Genomic DNA, 20,839 nt, shown 5'->3' with positions numbered 1-20,839 from the left:
CTGACTGCTACAGGGTCAGGAGTTAACACACACGTAGCGACAATGACCAACAAAGGGACACACACAGACAGGGTTTAAATAGACACATTGACACTTAACAATAAACCCTGTGTATGTAATCCCAAAGTGGCGTGGTTACAAAACATTTATTCACAGTACGTGTGGATCCCCCTGCACACGGCGGGCCTCACCACGTGACTTATGGGGGAGTAGCAGTCTGTGACAATAATGCTCACAGAAATCAAGTATACACATGAAAAACTGTAAACAATTTCACCGTTTCTCCTTCAAACAAGAAAGGAAATAAATATATACAGTACTTATACATACATACACATATAACATCATATACACATTCCTTTCCCCACAGGGCTACATGTAGATAATGTTTATTAGTCTGGTTTATGGTGGTGTGTAAGTGTGTCTAAAGGACAGCTTAGTTTCCTGATCTAATTAGTTGTGTGTTCATGATTAGGCAGATCTGGCTATAAGGTTTTTGTTAACTAGAATTAATGAAGGTTCATTACTGAATCTATTTCAGCACCCAGTAATGTTTGTGGTTCACAGTGGTCATTTATATTTCATCTGTTTAACTCTCTCTTACATGACAATCACATATAAACAGTTAAAAACTGAGTGGCAGTGTGGAATGGGTGATGAATACAGTGGTAACCACAGAACTGTTCAGTAAATAACCTGTACATATGTAAGTGAGCGGTACGGAGACGGACGCAAGAGCGGAGAAGAACAAGATTTATTACGGGCAAATCCAAAATCAGAATCGTTGTAGTCCAGGGTGATAGAGCCAACACGGAGAGTATGTGGATACATGAGCAAACAAATAAAACACATGAAGGCAAACAGGGGAAGCAGGCTATAACAAAGGCTAGGAAACATGAAGGCACGGAGTACAAACTTAAATACATGCATATACGGGCTTTCAAAAACATTCACCAAACACAATGAAGCCTAACAACCACCATGAACACGCAAATGGCATGAACAACCAAGACCAGGGCAAGAAGACAGTGTTTAAATACATGAACTAAACGAGGGACAAGTGTGGAAAATCAAACGAGGGGCGGAGAAAACGAAACGATGGAATGGAACTAAAATACACAAGACAGGGAAAACATGGAACACAGAAGATGGGAGGGACTAACCGTGACAACATGTTGCTATGGTAATTGGGTTTCTTTTTTTGGAGGGGAATTTATTGGTGTAGAATCATAGCTGAGGAATGGATCCTAGACCTCCGTACGAGACCTCACCATGTCAGGTGTTTATCATGAAGTACAGGGTGAAGTAGTGGTCGACCGATTCATTGGCCAATTAAATGTCTTTTTTATAAACAGCACTGGCATTGTTCTTTTCCTTTGTGGCGTCGACTGAGAAGGTTGGGTGGGGGGTGAGGGGTGGGTCTTCTTTATTTATTTTTTATTACCTGTGGAGATTTTTATTTAAAATAAGTGCCCTGCTGACAGAGTACAGATATACTTAAGCAAACAGTGCAGAAAATAACAGTGTTAAATGTTCTTAAATGTAAATTTAAGTTGTCTCAATTGGTACCATTAAAAAATAGGAATTCAACAAACACTTGAATGGAAGGGCTGCTGTACATGTGGAGATGTTGATTTAAGAAAAAATTGAAGTGGTCTCTTATTTTTTTCCGGAGCTGTATATTGTCCAGTTAAAGCACTGCTTTCTTTTCAGCCAATAGGATGGACAATTTGTCAGTGTTCAATAGATGCTTAGAGTTGGGGTGGGTCGTCTCAAATTTTGTAAAGTAAATTTGTTGTGTTTGACTGAATGTTTCACATTCAGTGAGAAAGTGCAGCTCTGTCTCTACAGTGTCATTTTTACACTGCTGACAGAGTCTCTGTTCTTCTGCAGACTGCATGATTTATATTGGCTGATCTGGATGGGCACGCTGTGTTCCCTGAGTCTGTACTTTGTCAACATGTTTCTGTGTTTAATGTCACTCACTTTGTACAGGTAGTCTACTAGAGTGTAGTGACATTTTAGGGTCAGATAACAGTGCATTATGCTTTGAGCTTGTGTTTGTGTGTTCCAACGGTTAATGTAGTTTAGCTTTTGTAGTGTTATCATTTGGTTTGGTCTGATTGTTTGTATTTCAGACTGGTCCTCGTGTGTTATAGTGTTAGTGTTTGTTAATGAACTCAGTGTCAGGGCCAGCTGTGTGAGGGGACCTGCTGTGTGAGGGGACCAGCTGTGTGAGGGGACCTGCTGTGTGAGGGAACCAGCTGTGTGAAGGGACTCTTTTGTGTGCTCAGCTCTTGGCACTGCAGGGCTTTATAGTGGTACCAGTGGTAGTCACCGTTTTTTAAGTATAGCCAGTACTTAATAATCCTTTTTTGAATTTGGAATAATAGTGTAAATTGGCCTAATTCAGCTCTACAGGCATTATTTGTTGTTTTCCTGTGCACTTTCAAGATATTTTTTACAGAATTCAGAGTGCATAATTTCAGCTGGGTGTTTGTTCCATTATGAGTAGCCCTCACACTTCACAACCATACAGCAGTATTGGTTGTATGATAGACTGGAAGATTTTGAGCCAAATTTGAATTGGTATTTGAATGTGAATTTGACGTTTGATTGCATAGAATGCCCTTGTTGCTTTCTCTCTCAGTTGACTGACTGCTGGATTGAAGTTTCCAGTTGAACTAATCTTTAATCCTGAGTAATTGTAATTTGTACAGGTTTCTAGTGTTTGTGTTCATAATGTGAAACTTGGTGTGTTTGCCTAAGATCTGGCTCATTTTGGAAAATGATGGTTTTGGTCTTTTTCAGGATTTTTTTACTTGGTTGTTTAATCATTTCATTTCAAATGCTATCAGGCCCACTTGTTTTTTTTGGTTTTAAGAGTAGAAATTTGATTTCTAAGTTCCTGCTCAGTAGTGGGTGAGTCCAAGGGATTCTAGAAGTCTTTTATTGATAGTTCTAATATATAAAATTTTTCAGTTATATGCTTTTGTTCAGGTCTTGTATTTTTGAGTAATTGATTGTAAAGAGATTTAATATGTGTTATCCAATATGTGTTTTGAAAAGCCAATTCTTCTTATTTAGATTTATTAAGAGTGTTCAAGAAATGTGTCTAAAAGTGTTTGAATTTCTTGAGAGCTTTCTGGAACTCCTCTGTGCTGTTTTGGGCCCATCTGTATCGTCTCCTGGTATTAAACAGCTTACTGGTCAGTGTGGGTGCAGCACTGTTAGTCTCTGTCCTATTAATGAACAGTGATTTGGCTGTGATCAGACAGAGGGGTTAGTAGCTTTATAGTGAATGTACTGAGAGAGAATGTACTGTTATCATGTAATCCACCGTATTGCCAAGAGGTGAGAAAAAGGTGGATCTCCCCAAAGAGTCGCCTCATAACCTACTGTTGACAATGTACAGACCCAGATTTTGACAGAGCTGCAGGAGGTCTTTTCCATTCCTGTTTACCTGTGTGTCAGAATGATATCAGGAAAGAAACGTTTCCTTGTATTAACAGCCCTGTGGACCTCGAGAAATGTGTACTTTGAAAATGATCAGAACATTCTTGGAAAATACAAAACATGCAAAAGGGGTTCGGGTGGAAGAAGACTTTCCAGATCTGGTAGATTTTATACAGTCTTTACAGTGTTTGAGAAGCAATTTATAGGAGGAAGGTTTTACTGATCTAAACCTGCAACTTAACGATGAAGGTAAGAAGATTGCTTAATTTTTGTCACTTTTTTGTTTAGATTTAATGTTCATTTTCAAAATGAGTGTGTGCAGTGTGGCAACACTTAATGGGGCCGGGGATGTGAATAAAAGAACACAGTCCTATTTTTTCAGTTAATCAAATTTAAAGGAAATGATGTAGATTTTGCTCAAGTAACTCATAGTGATAGACAGAATGAAGCAGACTGGCAGAGAGAGTGAGACGGTAAAGCCTTCCTTAGTCACAACAGCACCATGTCTGGGGGTGTGGCTGTGTCATGTCAGGGGGCGTGGCTGTGTCATGTCAGGGGGCGTGGCTGTGTCAAGTCTGGGGGCATGGCTCTGCCCCTTCCCAACAGCTGGGTTCCACAATTTGTAATGGAGGATATTGAGGCTCTTAAAGTAAAAAAGAAAAAAAAAACTAGCCGACCTGCTTGGGGTACAGGCACAGGGGGCTCTGGTGTGTTCTCCTTTTCAGAACGTGACACAGATGTACTCTAAGTCCAAGTTTTTCTTTGGTTTAGAGCATAAACATGGTCATAGCAGATGGATACATGCCTTGAAGTCTGGTACTGTACTCTCAGATCCTGTGGAGATTCGTAGAAGAGCAGCACAGTTCTAAACTAGGCTGTATACCAGTGACTATAGATCATACCAAGAGATGGAAAATATTTACTTAGATGGTTCTCCTCAGGTAGAAGAAGAGGCTAGAGATAGAGAGAGAGAGAGAGAGAGAGAGAGAGAGGCAACCCAGACTCCAGATGGAAAGAGAGAGAGAAAGAGAGAGAGAGAGAGAGAGGCGACCCAGACTCCAGATGGAAAGAGAGAGAGAGAGAGAGAGAGAGAGAGAGAGAGGCGACCCAGACTCCAGATGGAAAGAGAGAGAGAGAGAGAAATAGAGGGAGAGAGAGAAACGAGAGGGAGGGCCGTACGGGACTATGGATGTAGGGAGAGAGTGGGAGGGGACCAGGACTCCAGATGGAGAAGGGGAGACTCTCTCCCTCCATTCAGAGTCTGTCACAGTGTGGCCCTCTCTCTCTCTCTCTCTCTCTCTCTCTCTCTCTCTCTCTCTCTCTCTCCCTCTCTCTCCCTCCATCAGGAGTCTGGGTCCCCATGTGGATCTCCCTCTCTCTTGCCAAAGCTTTGATAAAGACATTAACACTAACAGCAGATGACAACAACAATATTATAACCGCTTACAATATTAGTAACAACAACAATAATAATATAACTACAACACACCCAATACCAATACCAATAATAATAATAATTATTATTATAATAATACCAATAATAATAATAATAATACCAATGCCAATAATAATAATAATAATACCAATGCCAATAATAATAATAATAATATCAATAATAATAATAATAACAATAATAGTAATAATAATAATGTCTCTGTGTCTCTGGTATCTGACTCGGTCCCTCACTTTCCCTCAGACTGTGGCAGGAGTGAACGTACAGCGCTGCCAGTGTGCTGAACTCTTTATGTTCACCAAGAACATACGGCAGCTTCTCCTCATCAGGGAGATTTTTAAACTCAGGGAATACGTGGCAAATTTTTTTAAAGAATTTAGTTCTAATCTGTCTAAATGTTGTACATTCATTTAGAAAGTGCAGCTTTGTCAGGGTCTTATAGTCCTGGCACTGCTGACACAGTCTCTGCTCTTCAGGTAAACAGGACTGTTTATGTCTGCTGGTCTCTATGGCCAGGCAGTGGTCACTGCGTCTGTACTTTGTCAGGGTGGATCTCAGTTTTGGATCAGACAGTGTTCTTAGGTAATCTGCCACACTGTACCTTTGATTTAGGGCCAGAAAACATTTTGATTGAGTTTCCCAATAAGTGATGTTGTTTTGTAATTCTGGTGATTCTGATTGGGTTTGCTGTTATTTTCTGGTCCTGAGCATGTGTAGTGTTAGTGTGTGTTAATGCTGAACTGTATTTCCAGATCAGCTGAGTGAGGTGACTGTTCTCTTTGCTCAGCTCTTGGTTCTCCAGACCTTTAGAATGATATAAGTTTGGCTCACTGTGTTGTAAATGTGTCCAGAATTTAACTGCCCTTGTTTCTGTCTTTATTATTAATAGATCTCTGCCCAGCTCTGCCCCGTGTGCTTTGTTTGTGGTGTTTCTGTGCACCTTTAATGATGTTGGTGCACTTAAGAATAAAATCATTAGGGACAAAAAATTAGTACCTTAGTATAATGAGCACATTCACAGTTTAAATCAAAACACTTTCCTCACATGATGCAGAAAAGATGGTCCATGCATTTATTACATCAAGATTGGACTACTGTAATGCAATAATATCTGGCTGTAACATTAAGCACCTAAACAAGCTTCAGCTCGTTCAAAATGCAGCAGTCAGAGTTCTTACAAGATCTTCTTTGATCACATAACTCCTATCTTAGCTACTTTACATTGGCTCCCAGCAGAATTTCGTATTGATTATAAAGTACTTCTAATAACCTACACAACACTTAACCTTAGAGAACCAGAGTACCAGTAGCGTTTTCCTATAAAGCTCCCACATTATAGAATAACCTTCCTGTAAATGTTTGAGATTCAGACAGTCCCAATATTTAAGACCAGGCTGAAAACATGTCTACTTATTAACTACTTCCCATCTTAGGTAAAGGTGTAGATCTGGGGGTCCATGGGCACTGAGAGTTCTGGTAAACTGGGATGTGATGATGCTGTCACTTCACCTCTCTTTTGTCACTCTAGTTTGTTGACTGAGAGCAGCAGAGTGCTGATGTTCCAGGGTGCCATCATGCCTCTGTTTCCTTCTGGCTCTATCCTTCCTTTTAGCTGTGCTGCTATAGCTACATCTGCCAGAGTCCATCTTTGCACATAATAGTTCCCTAATTTACACACCCTCTACCTGGACATGTCTAATGTCTAATAATCTAGTCTCTCTGTCTGCTGAGGTTCACCTGCCCCTGATGTCATGATGTTACTGAGCCTCATCCCGTCTCAGCTGCCATGGCTCCTCCCACCACCCCCTGATGCCCCCTGCTGTAGCCCACCACACCTCCACCCCAGACAACTACTACACCATTGCCCTTGATGGATGTTCTCTTGCGGGATGGGTTTCGTACACATGCACACCATCCGGACAAGAATAGGACCTCTAGAACATTGGACTAGACATTAACTTTTTCATTTTTTATTTTTCTCCTAAAATTATGATTGTGGTGACCATTGTTGGCCAGAGGAGGATAGAGCCCTTTTGAGTCTTGGTTACTCTCAAGGCTTCTTCCTCATGCTCTAGGGAGTTTTCTTCTCCACTGTCACCCTTGGCTTGCTCACTGGAGGCTTTGGACTCTGACATTTGTAAACCTGCTTTGTGACAACATCTGTTGTAAAAAGCGCTATATAAATTTGTTTGCAGTTCTCTGCTTCTAGAATTATATATGTATGTGTATGTGTGTGTATTTGTATTATGTGTATGTGTGTGTGTGTGTGTGTGTGTGTGTGTGTGTGTGTGTGTGTGTGTGTTTTTGAGGGATTTCTAATTATTCCTACATGGTGTAGAACTGAATCCTTCAGGATTAGTCAGGCCACAGCCTGTATAAATCAACGCTGGCTCCACCTGCTCCTGTTGGCTCCTGTCATCTGAAGTTCACCCATGTTACACCACTGCTGTGTTTCCTTCACTGGGTTCCAGTAGCTGTTCACATCATATGTAAAAACCCTGATGTTCACTTAAAAAGCCAAGAATGGAGCAGCTCATCCCTACGTGATGACACTGGTCAAAGCCCAGCCCCAACCTCAAATACCCTTTCCTTCAAGTTTCATGGAAGACAAGCATCAAGACTGTTCTCTGACCATCTGCCAGATGGAGGGACGAACTAACACTGTCTCTTGCTGTCTTCAAATGCAGACTGAAGACTCATTTATTTATGTATAAGTATTTTAAGAGGGTTTTTGTTGAGTATTTTAAGAGTATTTATTTGTGGAGTATTTTAAGAGTATTTATTTGTGGAGTATTTTGAGCACTAATCCTGCACTTATGGAAATATCATTGTAATGTACACTTCAAGTGGATACAAAAGAAAACGTGTTTATTGGCTCTCAGAGCAAAAAAAAACAAAAAACAAAAACAGACATACCCCCCCAAAAAACAAAGAAAAATATGCAAAAAAGAAAAATGTAGTATTTTCAAGTATTTATAAATTCAAGGAAAAAACTCCAGCAATCATATATTCTCCAACATGAATCAACATCAAAACACCACTAAGTTGAACTTTCCCTTCCACTTCCTGCCCAATAACACAACCTGTGTCTTTATTTATTTATTTATGTGTGGAAAAGCAACAATAAACGAAACAAAGAAAAACAACAATATGTTCAGTAAACAGAGGAAGAACAAAAGTATTGAGAATAAGTTAATAAACCATGAAAGTGTGGGAGGGGTAAAAAGACAAAGAGTAGAAGGAAGAGAAACAGACACCAAAAGAGGAGAACAGACTGTAATGGAACAACTAGAATGGAATGATTCTAATGTTCTAGAATGGAACAATTCTAATGTTTGGAGTGTGAGAAACACAGAACTGCTCTTGAAGTGCTTTTGAAGTGTTCTTTACTAAAACATAAACCCTACATGTGCAAACACACACACGCACACACACACACACACACACACACACACACACACACACACACACACACACGTGAGTCAGAGGGAGAGGTAGACAGAGACAGAGAGCTGCAGATAGAAATACACACAATAAAATACTTTAACTGGTAAACATGTAAACTTTCAGAATTCTTAAATGCTTTAAACTGTGTGTATGTGGTGTGAGTGTGTGTGTGTGTGTGTGTGTGTGTGTGTGTGTGTGTGTAAGCCTCAGCAGACATGTGTGCATTATGATGTTCACCAGTTGTGTGTGTAGAGGAATGTGTGTTTCCCTGCAGACTCCTGTTTCTCCAGGACACAGGAGGCTATTCTAGCTCACACACACACACTGAGGAGTCAGAACCCCAAACCCCAAACCCTGCATAGAGGGGCTCAGTGAATGTGGAGTGGAATGTGTGTAAGTGTGTGAGTGTGTATGTGTGAGAGGAGACACTGTAGAAGGACAGAGTGCCGGCGGGGCAGTCCAGATACACTCCTACTCTGTTGGAGCTGGAGGGGGCAGAGATGGCAGTTTTCTTATTATTGTGTCTGACAAAGTAACAGTTACTATAGCAGATCAGACTCCAAGACTTTACATTACATCCAAACCTACAGTCATCACTGTCTCCTTTCCTGCTGATTCCTTTATATGTCACTCCCATATCAGCCCTCCCACTCCACTCAACCTCCCAGTAACAGCGTCCAGTCAGACTTTCTCTACACAGAACCTGAGGACACTCATCAAATCTCTCTGGATGATCAGGATACGACTGCTGCTCCCACACACGAGTCACCTTTCTGCTCCCCTCAGACAGAGAGAGACGTCTGTGTGCTGTGTTTGGCTCCAGTGTGAGATCACATGCATCTGCACACAAGAAGACACATTAGAGGAGAGATCACAAATACTGTGTGCGTGTGTGTGTGTGTGTGTGTGTGAGTGTGTGTACATTATATTTACTTCTTACATTTTCTTAGTCCTGGTTTGATTCTGATCTTCCCTGCATGCTCCACCCTAAAGGAACACACACACACACGCAAATAGCAGTTTAGGAAATTTTAAACTCTAAAAAATCAATTTTTTCTCTCTTTCTTACACGCAGAGATAATAGTTCTGTCACTCTCACACACACAGATAAAAGTTATGTGTGTATGTGTGTGTGTTTCTCTCATTCACTCACACACACACACACATACACACATACACACACAAATAATTCGGATTCTCTCTCTCACACAATAGTTCTCTCTCTGTCTCTCTCTCTCTCTCTCTCTCACACACACACACACACACACACAATAGTTTTGTCTCTCTCTCTCACACACACACAGATAATAGTTCTCTCTCTCTTTCTCTCTCTCTCTCTCTCTTCCTCTGTCTCTCTCTCTCTCTCTCTCTCTCTCACACACACACACAGATAAGAGAGAGTACTGTCATGTTTAGCTGCAGCTCTTAAGATTCTTATAGGTACAGGGGTTTTAAAATAAAATAAAACAAAGTAAAACAACATACACCAAAGTGAATTAGTAAAGAGATTAAAAAACAACTCAGCTTTCTGGAAAGAAACAAGAGAACAACTAATTTTGATAAAATTTCTCCACAACATAATAAACCAAGCTAACAGCTACACAGTAGCTAACAGGAGTGGAACTGTAGCAGACACAAAGTTAACGATAAAGCCAAGGAAGATGGGGGAAAAAACATGAAACAAAAGGATAATCTACATTCAAGCTTTCTTTCAGGGAATATCAAGGTAAGAACCTCAACTCCAAAGAAACCTGAATACATTTTAGCTCTTCATTCATCCAAAAACTAGCTCCTGTGCTATTGTAGCTAGTAACTGAGTGAGCCATGGCTAGTACAGGCGCGGGAAAACGCCCCCTTACAATAAACTACCCAGCAGAGCTAAAAACTGCACAGGTCAAGAAAACTTACAAACACAAAATACTCAAAGAAAACCCAGAGACCCTCACAGCAGACTGTAGCACAGCAGGAAACAAAAACATCCATCGCCAATCTCCTGTTATATACAGAAAACCTCATACAAATATTCCTACAGATGCAGACATAGTTATTTGACTCTAATGGAAAATTCTGAAATGAGGAACAGCTTTTCCCAGGAGCCAAAGTTGCCAGAGTTTGGTGTCCCTGAACCAGCGATGCCCTCCAGTTTGTTACACATGCCATCTCAGGTACTCCAATCCACATCATTATCCTCACTGGCACCAATGAGGGCAAAGCAAGAGAGAGTAGCAGAGTGTGTAAGAAGACTAGCACAGACCTCCACAGAGACCTTCCCCTCCTCCAAAATCACCATCTCTACCATCCTGCACAGAAGAGACTTCCATCCAGCTACAATCCACAAGATAAACGCAGAGTACGTCTGCCATCAACATCCACCCCAACAGGCAGCCCAAACAGCAGAACTACGCCTCTGTAGTAAAAACTCTACCCTCCACAAGCACTACAGACATGGAGAGATCAAACAGATGCTCAACCTCATATGCAACAGACTGCTGAGCTAAGGTCACAATTCTTTAATCAAGAAATAAATGAATAGAACAATGAATTAATGAATAGACAAATAAATAAATAAATATCACTGGATATAGGTTAGCCATTAGACTTAATATGTATGTTTATATACATGAATGTTTGTACATATAACATCAACATAATCCTTCATTTTTACAGGTTTATCTCACTTTGAATCTGTTTGTATTTGTGTTTTTCCTTTCATACTTCATTTAAATAATGAAACCATTATTTGTCTCTCTATGGAACATTCAAGGCATAAAATCATCCCTGTTTGGGTACAAAAGTATAAACACTGAATTCACAAATAACACAAAAGATAAAGACATTATAATTTTCCAGGAAACCTGATGTAACTCTGATTTGGTGACTCACCCTCCTGTAAACTACAAGAAAATCATCCTCCCTGCTGATACACACCCTGACATTAAAAGAGGGAGAGATTCAGGTGGAATCATTATCTGGTATAAATCAGAATTGTCTAAATTCATAATTCCTCTGAAATAGAAAATTCACATATTTAGCTTAAAATCAACAAAGAAATAAACACTCCAAAAGATATATTCCTTTGTACAATCTACATTCCTCCCAGTGAATGCCCTTATTATAATGAAGACATCTGTCCCAGTCTCCATGATCAGATCAGTGGCTTCCAGGCCCAGGGAAGTGTGCTGATCTGTGGAGATCTGAATGCACGTACTGGATCTCTACCCGACTCCAACACAGAACAAGGTAACACCATTACCACCATTATTTGGACACCAATACCCAAGAAATATAACTAATCTCTCCTGATATAATTGTAACACACAGGTGAAAAGGATGGAACAGACCTCCTGCAGCTCTGCCAAAGCACATTGTCAATGGTAGGTTACGAGGGGACTCTTTGCGGAGATACACCTTTTGCTCACCTCTTAGACCCTGGACCTGCTGGAGAAGTACTGACAGATCTGGACCCTAGGCGTGCTGAATACGCACACATACACTAGAAACCTATAGAAACTACAATTACTTATGATTGAAAATTAGTTTAACAATTAGTTCAATCCAGCAGTCAGTGAACTGATAGAGAAAGCACATAATCGTAAAATTCACATTCAAATATCAATTCAAATTTGGCTCAAAATATTCCATTCTATCATAGAACCAGTTCTGCTATGTGGTTGTGAAGTTTTTTGTGGCCACTCACAATGGAGCAAACACCCAGATGAAATGATGCACACTGAATTCTGTAAAAATATCCTGAAAGTGCACAGGAAAACATCAAATAATGCATGTAGAGTTGAATTAGACAATTTACACTATTACTCAAAATTCAAAAAAGAATTATTAAATAGTGGCTACATTAAAAAAAAACAGAGACCCCCACTCCTACCACTACAAAGCCCTGCAGTGCCAAGAGCTGAGCAGAGAAAAGAGTTCCCTCACACAGCAGAGAAAAGAGTCCCCTCACAAAGCAGAGAAAAGACATCAGTGTAACAAAGACACTGTAGCGACAGAGCTACACTTTCTCACTGAATGTGAAACATTCATCCAAATTCATTTCCAATTTTGTGAAGTAAATTTGATGATCCACCCCAACTTTAAGGCACACACACACACACACATACGCACACCTGCATGCACACACATGCATATACACTCACACAGACTGCACTTCCCAGTTTATAAACACCTTTATGTATTTATCTCATTATTTATATTTTGCCATTCGTATTATTTTCCTTTCTTATCACTTATTTCGATTATTATTTCATGCAAAATTCAGTTCTTTTCAAGTTCTTTATAATAATAGAATTCTTAATTTCATTAATTACAAAGGTTCATTCATGTTTATTGTAATACTGATTATATAGTAGCAATATTCTGTTACTGAATATGGTCATACCATAAAGCTTACTGAATTGAATTGAATTGAATTGAACTGAGAGAGAGAGAGAGAGAGAGAGAGAGAGAGAGAGAGAGTGAGAGAGATAATGGCTTAGGGGAAAGAAAGGAAAAAACTAAACACCACGCTGAGCGTGGAAAAAGGGAAAACAAAGGACGCCACAGGAAGAGATGGCAACCCCGATGCACTGGGGAAAACCAAACTAAAACTTCCCAAACAAAACCAGAAAATGGGGAGGAACTTGAATGGCTAAGGGAAGCCCCAGGAGAGAGACGGACTCGAGAGGCAAAACTGGAGAGGGGAGGGGATGTATAAAAACATGGACACCCTCGCAGACAAGAAGTGAGGTGTAGCATGAGGGCTCACAGACCTCAATACCCAGAGTTACCAGCTAGGAGCTTGGCTCAGAACTTTGGCAAAGACCCAACAATGACTGGGTCACTGGGCTTATATAAGGTCAAGCCCAGCTGTTGGGTGTTAAGCCTGATTAGTGGTGTGGTTGACTCGAGGCCTCCATCTGCTGGCCGGAGGGGGCCTCGGCCTGGTGCCAACCCTTACACATACAGTTCCGTCTCTCTCTCTCTCATCGCTCTCTCACATACACACTCACCCCCCCCCCACCCCCCCACACACACAGAAATAGGTTTCTCTGACTTTCTCTCTCTCACACACACAGAAAGGTCTCTCTCTCTAGCTCTCTCTCTCACACAAACGCACACACACCTTATAGTTAATTGCTCAGAATTTAAGATTCTTGAAAAAATTGTTCTCTGATTTCAATTAATATTATGTTAAAAACTTAAATCCTTTAAGATTATCTGTGTGTGTCAAAAACAGACAAGAAAAAGATACTCTAATCTACTCTAATACTCTACTTTTAATACTCTAATCTAATAGCGCTCTATTTATATCTCTCTTTTACGGTGTGTGTGTGTGTGTGTGTGTGTGTGTGTGTGTGTGTGTGTGTGTGTGTGTGTGTGTAAAATATTTAAATCATAGATTTAGATTCATAGTTCAAAAATTATTTAGATCATAGACTGGAATTTCAGTTCATATTTATCAAATAAAGGTATGAAGGTGTTTTTGGAGATGGAAGTTATGATATATTGCTGTTACTGTAGTATTAACACACTAACCTGAACACATACTGTCAAAATTCATCATGATTGTTTTCACAGATTTCTACAGTTGTTAACAAATGTTTGTCAATTCTGAATTCACTTTTTCAGAACCCTTCACATAGTTACAACTACAGTGATTTATGTGGACTGAAGTGTGTATCAGTTTTCATTACTTTATCCATTTATATATATATATATATATATATATATATATATATATATATATATATATATATATATATATATATATATATATATATATATATATATATATATATATAATATGTATTGTCTATGTGATGTCTTACATGTATCGTCTATTTGATGTCTTACTTGTATCGGCTATGTGGTGTCTTACATGTATTATCTATGTAATGACAGGGAGTCCTGTCACACATACATAAGAAACAGATGATTATAGCCTTCAGTAGGTCAGAAACACCACACACACATACACATTCACGCACACACACTCACACACACACACACACACACACACTAAGCATAATAACCCTAATGTTTCTGCTCCACTGTGTATGAGAGCAGGTTGTATTTGAGAAAACACAGTTTAGTATCAGATCAGATCAAGGACAGGGGATTTGTACATACCTGAGTGTGTCCAGTCTGCAGTGGGGATCCTCCAGTCTAGCAGAGAGCAGCTTCACTCCTGACTCTCCTGGGTGGTTGTACATCAGATCCAGTTCTTTCAGGTAGGAGGGGTTTGACCTCAGAGCTGAAGCCAAAGAAGAACAGCCTTCTTCTGTGACCAAACAACCAGACAGTCTGCAGAAAGGAGGGAGAAAGAGGAAAATGTGTTAGCATGTAGCAGACTTTACTGTAAAGAAAAGTTTGGAATTAAAAACCGTGAAACAGTAACCTTTTTTATCTGGAAGTTTTTAACATTTTTAAAATATTCTTAACTTTTTCAAGATAAAACATGCCTATTATCTTCTTGATGTAATTATTCCCAATGTTATTAAAAATTTGTAATAATCGTTGGTAGTCTTTTTTTCCCATAGCAACAGAAGTGTGCTGACCAGCCACTGATCTCCAGTTGTAGTCTAAGAATGTTTTGTACTTTTTGGCTCATTTTCAACATTGCTATTTGTTATATTTATATTATTTTAATTTATAATTAGAAAGGAGAACTGCAGTCAACTCTACCCTTAAACAATTAAGAAAATGTTTTTTATGCAATAAAAATTTTCCCAGTTTGCTCTTTGGTCCCCACTGCCCTGATTCACCAGTCTTGTTTCTTATAAGTTAGTCACTATTTTTTTATTGAGTTTTCAGTCACGTGGAATAACCCAATAGGTTTTTGTAAATGGTGAACCACCCAAGCTTGTTCCTGCTATGTGGATGTTACTTACACATTGAAGTACCCATTTGTAAAATGACAGCTCACTACACTGTCGCCAAACCATTAAGAACCATAAGTCTTTTGTGTAGCTTTCTTTAGATGTTTATAAACATTTAAACATTCTAGGCATTAGCACTGATCACTCTATTTCAACAGTATTCTAGTAAATGTAAATGTATAAACACCATGCTGATCTGGGAATACCTTTCTTGTTAACTATATATATATATATATATATATATATATATATATATGTGTGTGTGTGTGTGTGTGTGTGTGTGTGTGTGTGTGTGTGTGTGTGTGTGTGTGTGTGTGTGTCACAGTTGATTGGCTGGATAGCAGGAGGGACACACCCACACCTGCTAGGGATCACACCCCTTGCCTGTCCCATTCACAATCACTGGAGTATTGAAGGAAATCACCTGTTTGCACTCAGTGTCTGCTTATTTAAATCCACAGATCACAAGAGACGGGAATGCACATTAGAGGACCCAAGACGCCAGTCTCATCTAATCACTGCGTCCCTCAGAGAGACTTACTGTCTGAGTATTGGTTAGTTGTTTGCATCAAAAGACACCAATGGATAATAATTCTGGTGTAGGATCACAAACTCTACTTCTGGTATATGCCAGATCTGAATAAGATAAATGAATAATACCTCTGCCCTAAATAATTTATTTTTCACTAAAACTAGATTTTTTTAACTAAGCCCCTTTTCTGAAATCTTATATAAAGACCAAATCTATATTCGGAATTAGAAAATATGCATCACAGAATATCACGTCTTAAAAGTTGCATTTCAACAATGAATTCACAAAGAGTTCACCTGAGAATCTCCAGTTTACATTGTGAACTCTTCAGTCCAGCAGAGAGCAGCTTCATGCCTGAATCCTGCAGATCATTGTTGCTGAGGTCCAGTTCTCTCAGGGGGTTATTTGTGAGTTGTAGAGCTGAGCCAAAGACTTCACATGTCTGTTCTCCAAGATTACACATTGCTAGTCTGCAATGGCAAAGATTGTACATTCATTGAGGAATATTTTAATGCATTAAGACAAAAATGTATTTAGATCATGATGCCTGAAAAACTAAAGTTATGTGGCTTTTTGATGATGAAATGAGTAAAGTTTGCTATTCAATTATTGGATTCCTGCTGTACACTGTGTTGATCTTAAAAACATTTTCATAATCACTATTAAATCTTTCCCATTTTCTGTGTTCAGTCAGTAATTGTTGATTCTAGATAAATGGATTTACAAATAACTTCAAAAAGCATCGAAAATCATGATGACATAAGAAGATACTCTGTTTAATATATGTGACTGAAGTTTGGAAAGTTTTTTTCAGTTTAATCAGAGGAGTAGGGGTTAGTAACTTAATCAGAGGAGTAGGGGTTAGTAACTTAATCAGATGGGTAAGGGTTAGGGGTTATGAACTTAATCAGAGGGGTCGGTGTTAGGAGTTAGTAACTTAATCAGTGGCATAGAGGTTTAGGGGTTAGTCACTTAATCAGAGGGGTAGGGGTTTAGGGGTTATTAACTTAATCAGAGGGGTAGGTGTTAGGGGTTAGTAATTTAATCAGAGGGGTAGGTGTTTAGGGGTTAGGGGTTTGTAACTAAATCAGAGGGTTAGGGTTTATTTGTTATTAACTTAATCAGAGGGGTAGGGGTTAGGGGTTATTAACTTAAACAGAGGGGTAGGGGTTAGTAACTTAATCAGAGGGGTAGGGGTTAGGGGTTATTAAAATAATCAGAGGGGTAGGGGTTAAGGGTTAGTAACATAATCAGAGAGGTAGGGGTTAGTAACTTAATCAGAAGGCAGAACAAAGGGGCTGAAGCATCAGCCCTGTTCTTGTGTCTCACTTCAATTCTAGTCTCTTTATTTATGGGAACTGCTATATTGCCTCCTTCCTGCAAAATCAGGTACAACTACTGAACCCTTTCCCTGATGTTTTTATAGTATAATGTTATTCAGTGTAAGGTGAACTTACTTTACTATTTTATGTAAATTAGCTCATTCATTATAGCATTTTGAGCCTCCTTTATTGAGATTGAGATAATATGGACATTCATCCAGGGCACATTCGACTTCACTATCCCATCATGCTTCACTATCCCGTTATGCTTCACTATCCCATCATGCTTCACTATCCCATCATGCTTCGTTATCCCATCATGCTTCACTATCCCATCTTTTCTTAATTTTCTATTCAGTAATGACTTAACAGAAAGTCCACCTGAGAATCTCCAGTTTACAGTGTGAACTCTTCAGTGCAGCAGAGAGCTGCTTCACTCCTGAATGCTGAAATTCACAATTTCTTAGGTGCAGTTCTCTCAGGAAGGACTTTGCTGATGTCAGAACAGAGGAGAGATGTTTTCTACTGTCTGGTGTGTGATTACAGTCTGCAAGACTGCAAAGACAGAATATAAAGCCCTGAGTTAAAATAGCATGAAATCAAGGCACACAGTAATAACAAACAACATTCTGTTAAGAATAATTATTCATTAATTGCTATTTTTTAATATAAATTTACATAATATCTGTAGACTAAACAATCGAGTGATAAAAATATTGAATCAAAGTAAAAATTATTATGAAAAAAATGAATCTGGTCAGAATCTGGTCAATGATCCAAAAGCCCTGATCATCTAAATACATCATTTCATAAAGATATAACTGTTTTAGTGTGAATACATCACTTCATAATGAAATAACTGTTTTACTGTGAATACGTCACTTCATAAAGATATAACTGTTTTAGTGTGAATACGTCACTTCATAATGATATAACTGTTTTATAAAGTTTTATAATGATATAACTGTTTTTATATGTGTTGATAAAGCTCATGGAAAAGACACATTTGTGCTCACCTGAGTATATCCAGTCTACAGTGTGCTCACCTGAGCATCTCCAGTTTAGAGTGTCTCACCTGAGCATCTACAGTTTACAGTGTCTCACCTGAGCATCTCCAGTTTCAGTGTCTCACTTGAGTGTCTCCAGTTTACAGTGTTTCACCGGAGTATCTCTGGTTTACATTGTCTCACCTGAGTATCTCCAGTTTACAGTGTGAACTCTTCAGCCCATCAGAAAGCAGCTTCACTCCGTCATCTTGCAGGGTGCTGATATTGATACACAGTTCTCTCAGGGGGGAATTTGATGATGCCAAAGTGGAACATACAGTTTTACACAAATCTGTGTCCAGACTACAGTTACCTAGTCTGCAGATACAGAGGAAATAAAGCACATTTAAAAGTGTGTGATCAAACTGCACAGAAATGGTTTGAACAGCTTGAAAAAGAAAACAAGAAAACAAGCAAGTCAGTCTAACCAAACTAGTGGCAAAGTTACTGAATAAAAAGACTTGCAGTTAATGAACATTTACAAAATTAATATATATTACCTATTACCTACTATTCACTTTTTGTTATATAAATAAAATCAGCTACAGGGAACTAGAACTAGACAGAACTAATCAATGTCTGAAAGAGTCTGGAACAGGTGTGTTAAAGAGGGACTCAGGATTTACCATAATTAGATATTTAATATTAATTAATGAATTAACAAACTTTGGGTGAGTCATTAAAGTATTACTACACAACACATACATATTAGAACAGTGATGTGGCTGCTTACAAGGAACTAAAATGAAGCAACAGCTAAAATAATGAGATAACTAAGATATAGGGACAGAATTTAGTGATCAGATCAGATTTAGATTTCACTCTACTACATGAAATGCAAGACATAAACAACCAAGACACACTGTAATCTGATCACTCAAACCACAGTCAGAAGTGGTCAGAGACAGATCTTGCATTTAATACAAGTGAAAGTCTCTGTATGTGCATATCACTACACAAGTGGAAACCTGTCTGTTGGCTGACTGCAAAAATTACAGCTGCTGCCAGTCAAAGCTTCTCCTGCACTGAAGCAGACGGGATTGTTAGTCCATGTATGGATCCCTGTCTGTCATACCAGCTAGATCATCACTGCAAATGGCCTGGAAAAGTCCTGGAAAATGATCATTAAGTAGTTTTAATACAGTCACATATTGTGGGTAACACTGAAGGAAAGAACAGATGTTAAGGTCATTGTTTTATGTAAATTCTGTTTTGAAACAAAAAAGTGGTACTTCATATTGAAATATATCAAATGTTTTTGGTAGTTCTATTCTGCCACCTTCAGGTGTGTTGTGAGTTGGGGGATTACTGGACAATATGGAGGGACCCCATATAAATGATCCAGTGTATCAACCCTGAAGCTGTGTGGCACCTTCCTTGTGAATGTGAATGAAATATTTAGGTATCTGTACTAAAATTACTAATATAAATTAATGAATAAATTATAGTTAAACACTCACAGAGCCTTTCTGCAGTTTGCAGCAGCTGGGATCAGCCTCCTGTATCCCTCCTCTGATGTGCTGTATTTCTCCAAGTCCAACTCATCCAGCACCTCCTCTGAGGTCAGAAGCATGCAGGCTAGTACTGAACATTGTCCAGGAGAGAGCGTCTCTCCTGAGTGTTTCTCTGATTGTAGATACTCCTGAATCTCTCTGGTGAGAGACTGGTCCTTCATTTCAGACAGACAGAGGAACAGGTTGATGGATCTCTCATGGGGAAGGTCCTCTCGTTGTATTTGTTCTTTGATGTACTGGACTGTGTCCGTGATGCTCTCCAGGCTGCTGTGTGTGTGTGTCAGTAGGTCTTGTAGGATTCTCTGATTGGAATTCACTGAGATGCCCAGCAAGAAACGGAGGAAAAGGTCCAGGTGTCCATTCTGACTTTTTAAGGCTTTACGCACTACTGCCTTCAGCAGGTCATGGAGAGGAACATTTTCAGACCTGCAACTTGACTGTAACTTAAAAGCTTGCAGTGCCCTCATTTTATTGCTGATAAAACAGTGAAACACATAGAGAGCAGCCAGGAACTCCTGAAAGCTCAGATGTACAAAGCAGTAGATCTTCCTCTGGTAAATCACAGATTCTTCCCTAAAGATCTCAGTGCAGATCCCAGAATACACGGAGGCCTCAGTGACATCAATGCCACAGTCTCTCAGGTCTTCTTCATAGAACAACACGTTTCCCTTCATCAGCTGTTTGAAAGCAAGTTTAGCCAGATTCAGAATCATGGGCCTGTTTGATTCCAAATGTTTCTTTTGATCTTTTTTTTTTTCCCTCTCATACTTCTCATTCTTCATGTTTATCTGAGTGTGCAGGAACTGTATGTACATCTCAGTGAGAGTTTTAGGGATTTCTATATCAGTTTGTTTTAGTATTATCTGAAGCACAGTGGCTGAGATCCAACAGAAGACTGGTATATGACACATGATATGGAGGCTCTTTGCTGTCTTTATGTGTGAGATGATTTTCTCAGCTTGGTCTTGGTCAGTGATTCTCTTGCTGAAGTACTCTTCCTTCTGTGGGTCTGTGAATCCTTGAATTTCTGTCACACGGTTGATGTACTGAGGAGGGATTTGATTGGCTGCCGCTGGTCGGGAGGTTATCCAGATGAGAGCAGAGGGAAGTAGCTCTCCTTTGATGAGGTTTGACATCAACGCACCCACTGAAGATGTCATGCGTATGTCAGATACTTTATTACACTGGGAAAAG

General features: G+C 39.3%; 1 protein-coding gene and 1 long non-coding RNA gene across 3 annotated transcripts in view; both read right to left on the bottom strand.

The window, feature by feature from the left end:
* Positions 1 to 20,839, bottom strand: part of LOC145657010 (uncharacterized) — a 245,147-nt gene that overhangs the window by 215,057 nt on the left and 9,251 nt on the right. The window lies entirely within an intron of this gene.
* LOC145657002 (protein NLRC3-like) overlaps positions 8,290 to 20,839 on the bottom strand; it is a 16,631-nt gene continuing 4,081 nt past the window's right edge. Inside the window, exons 2-8 of one of the 2 annotated variants that reach the window (XM_081711074.1) lie at positions 19,592 to 20,839; positions 18,276 to 18,449; positions 17,467 to 17,640; positions 16,060 to 16,233; positions 14,483 to 14,656; positions 9,297 to 9,343; positions 8,290 to 9,196 (exon numbers count right to left, since the gene is read on the bottom strand). The exon at positions 19,592 to 20,839 is cut by the window's right edge and continues 698 nt beyond it. In XM_081711074.1, coding sequence (XP_081567200.1) covers positions 8,658 to 9,196; positions 9,297 to 9,343; positions 14,483 to 14,656; positions 16,060 to 16,233; positions 17,467 to 17,640; positions 18,276 to 18,449; positions 19,592 to 20,839 — 2,530 coding nt within the window. In that variant the 3' untranslated portion in view covers positions 8,290 to 8,657. The remainder of the gene's footprint in view (positions 9,197 to 9,296; positions 9,344 to 14,482; positions 14,657 to 16,059; positions 16,234 to 17,466; positions 17,641 to 18,275; positions 18,450 to 19,591) is intronic. The other variant, XM_081711078.1, reaches the window with a different exon arrangement.

The sequence above is a fragment of the Electrophorus electricus genome, chromosome 1 (assembly GCF_041902795.1).
Source record: "Electrophorus electricus isolate QZ-2024a chromosome 1, ASM4190279v1, whole genome shotgun sequence".
NCBI lineage: Eukaryota > Metazoa > Chordata > Actinopteri > Gymnotiformes > Gymnotidae > Electrophorus > Electrophorus electricus.
This window is presented reverse-complemented; position numbering and strand designations above follow the sequence as displayed.